This window comes from Trichechus manatus, unplaced genomic scaffold, assembly GCF_000243295.1.
Source record: "Trichechus manatus latirostris isolate Lorelei unplaced genomic scaffold, TriManLat1.0 scaffold00321, whole genome shotgun sequence".
In the NCBI taxonomy this organism is placed as follows: Eukaryota; Metazoa; Chordata; class Mammalia; order Sirenia; family Trichechidae; genus Trichechus; species Trichechus manatus.
Genome location: NW_004444257.1, coordinates 436,135 through 439,606, shown reverse-complemented (window position 1 = coordinate 439,606; position 3,472 = coordinate 436,135). Strand labels below are relative to the sequence as shown.

General features: G+C 33.2%; 1 protein-coding gene across 1 annotated transcript in view; it reads left to right on the top strand.

The window, feature by feature from the left end:
* Positions 1 to 3,472, top strand: part of TECRL (trans-2,3-enoyl-CoA reductase like) — a 161,143-nt gene that overhangs the window by 86,727 nt on the left and 70,944 nt on the right. Inside the window, exon 4 of the mRNA XM_004390708.3 lies at positions 2,315 to 2,418. Within this exon, the coding sequence (XP_004390765.1) occupies positions 2,315 to 2,418 (104 nt within the window). The remainder of the gene's footprint in view (positions 1 to 2,314; positions 2,419 to 3,472) is intronic.

The window sequence follows — 3,472 nt, the reverse complement described above, 5'->3', positions numbered from 1 at the left end:
AAAATACTCTGAGAAAACTTAAAAGCATATTGCTAAGTGAAAGAAGCCAGTCTGAAAAGACTACTTGCTGGATGTTTTCAACTACTTGACATTCTGGAAAAAGGGAAAAATATAGAACTGTAAAATGATCAGCAATTGTCAGGAGTTTGGGCTAGAGAGTAGAGACTGGAATAAATAGATGGAGCACAGAGGATATTTAGGGCATTGATACTATTCTTTATGACACTGTAATGATGAATATATGTCATTATGCATTTATCAAAATCCGTAGAACTGAACAACACAAAGAATGAATCTTAATGTAAACTTTATAGATGTTAGTTAATAATAATGTTATCAATATTGGTTCATTAATACATTCATTGTGATAAATGCAACATATCAATATAGGATTTTTAATAGAGGAAATTGTGGGCACAGGGGGAGGGAGTTTATGGTAACTCTCTGTGCTTTCTTCACAATGTCTCTATAAAGCTAACACTACTCTAAAAAAATTAAGTCCATGAATTTAAAAATGGATTTGCCAAAATGCCATCTTCTAATTTAATCTATAACTTTTGTATGTTTTTTCATCTTGTTTTAAAAGACCTGAAGTTGTAATAATAAATAGCTATCTTAGATTCTGAATATCATCTAATAGTAGTGATAAATATTTTACTGTTTCTTTCAAAATTAGAGAAAATGGAGTGAGATTTTTTTCATAAGTTTATACTATAATTTAAGTCATAATGCTATAAATGAAAAATAAAATACCATAAAGTATAATACCATACTATACCATACATTGCCATAGAGTCAATTCTGACTCATAGTAGTATAATACTAATAATAATAATGAGAATTCTGTTAGTGGCATACATCCATGTTGATAGGTCTAATCCACTCATTTTCCTTTTTGTGTATTATATACTTGCTTGAATATAACAAAATATATTTAGCAATTATCTCAATTATGAACATTTAAGTTGTTTTCAATTTTTTTTCTATTACATATAATTCTGAAAAGGACATTTTTGTGAATATCTTCTTGTGCACTCATGCCAGAATTGTCAGTATTTATTTTTAAGAATGGAGCATTTCCTCTACAAGTCTTGAAGACAATTCTCTTCAATTTCCTCCTACTCCATGAGTGCTGAAGAACTCAGTCTTAGTCTCCATTCTTTCTTTTCAAATTGAATACATAATAATCTTATCAAGCCCCATGGAGCTAAATGCTGACTATTTGCAAATAATCTGCAGACACATCTATCAGCTGCCTACTTGACAACTACTACTTGAATGTCTATTACATATCACATACTTAACAGACCCAGAAGAGAAGTCTAAATTTTTGCCACCAAATCCTACTCCTTTCCAGTCTTCTTCAGGTCATTTAATGAGATTACAATGCATCCCAGGGCTCATACCAAAAATCTGAGAGCGCTTTATCTCACTGAATCCTCTTCAGACATCAATATAGTTCAGCAAGTTGAACCAGACCTACGTTCAAAATATAACTGGAATTTGATGAATTTTTAACGTTTCCATCAGTACCACCCCAATCCAAACAAACATCATCTCCTGTTTTATAATTCTGAGTGAGTTCTAACAAATGTTCATGTTTCTGTTCCCGTTTATCACACACAAAAAAAAAGATAAATCAAACCATTCCCCTGGTGCTTTGGAATGAACTGTTGGAATTCATCTACTCCAACTAATTTATCCTGTAATAAAATCATTTACAGAACAGTGAAAGTTGAATTTAGGTCTCATGATCCCTAACATTGTTGTTGTTGTTAGTTGGCATCCAGTGGATTCTGACCCATGGAATCCCATGTGTTCAGAGTACAATTGCTCCATAGGGTTTTCAAGGCTGTGATCTTTCAGAAGTACATTGATAGGCCTGTCTTTCAAGGCCCCTCTGAGTGTCTTCTAACTGCAACCTTTTGGCTAGTAGTTGAGCACTTATCCATTTGCTCTACCCAGGGACTATGACCAATATTACACTTAAAAAATATATGTATGTATATATACACTGTTCTTTAATATGTATACTTTTCAATATTATATATGTTTTTCTAAGCATGCAATAACATAACTGAGGCCTAAACTTTTATTAGATAACACTGAGAAACCACTGTGCATTTGAGGATGTGCTAGATGTATTTTATAAAATTGATCTATTTACATTTTATTTTACTTTAAGGATTTATCGTACATTGCAATTTCTATATAAATTTCATGCTTAGTTTTCATTGATTTCACTTTAAAAATTTTTGCTATTTTGCCTTGAAATTGTATTAAAATGATATTTCCTCATTGTCTTTTATTTTAGGTGGGCCTTTTCTGAAGGACTATACCAGTATTCAAAGTGTTGCCGCTTCCTCCATTGTTACACTCTATTTTACAGACTTAGGTCAACAAGTCAGTTGGACTACAGTAAGTGTCAGTTTGAAATGTAATGTATTACCCCCATATTTTGCTGTGAAAAATTTGATGGCAAAAGGACTAATTCTCTCACATAAATTCATAGTGAAACAAAATATTTTCTTGCATGGTATTTTTTTCAGGTTTACTATGTGCAGTTGCTCATGTTCCAGTTGAGAATGGGACAAAGGAAAATCACAGTTGAAAAAAGATAGAGAAATATCTTTTTAAAATCAGAATCCATCTCATGAGGGCCAGCCCTCTGCTTCCCCTATGCCTTGAGAGTTAAATGGTATTTATTCACCATTTCCTTCTAGGAGTACTGGGAGGGAGTATTAAGGACCTTTGCAAAGTTGGAAGGAGGGGAGGTAGAATAGCCGAAAAAAGAGAAAAAACAAACGAACAAACAAAAAAAAACCAGGGTTTTAAGGAGGGGTGGGGAAATATTTGGAACTTCTGAGAGTGAAGAAGTAAGATTTCTTTTAGTTTAGGGGAATGTCCTTTCGGCTGTTTGTATAGGACATACAGGAGCTCTAAAAGTGGTGGCAACTGAATTGAAGGCATTAGAGCTAGGCTGCTAACCAAAAGTTTGGTGGTTTAAACCCACCGGTTGCTCTATGGGAAAAAGATGTGGCAAAAATTAAAAATTATAGCCTTGGAAACCCCATGGGACAGTTCTAATCTGTCCTATAGAGTTGCTATGAGTAGGAATTGATTTGATGACAATGATGTTTCTTCTTATTTTTTTAAATTTTTTTTATTATACTTTAGATGAAGGTTTACAGAACAAATAGTTTCTCATTAAACAGTCAGTACACAAGTTGTTTTATGACATTGTTTAACAACCACATGATATGTCAAAACTCTTCCTTTTCAACCTTGAGGACTTTTTTTTTTGGTGAAAATATACCTAGCCAGAGATACACCATTTCAAAAATTTCTACATGCACGATTCAGTGACATCGATTACATTCTTCCAGTTGTGCTGCCATTGTCACTATCACTTTCTAAATTATTCCATCACCAATATTTTCAACTCACTGCCCCCTAGGCTTCCCATCAAACC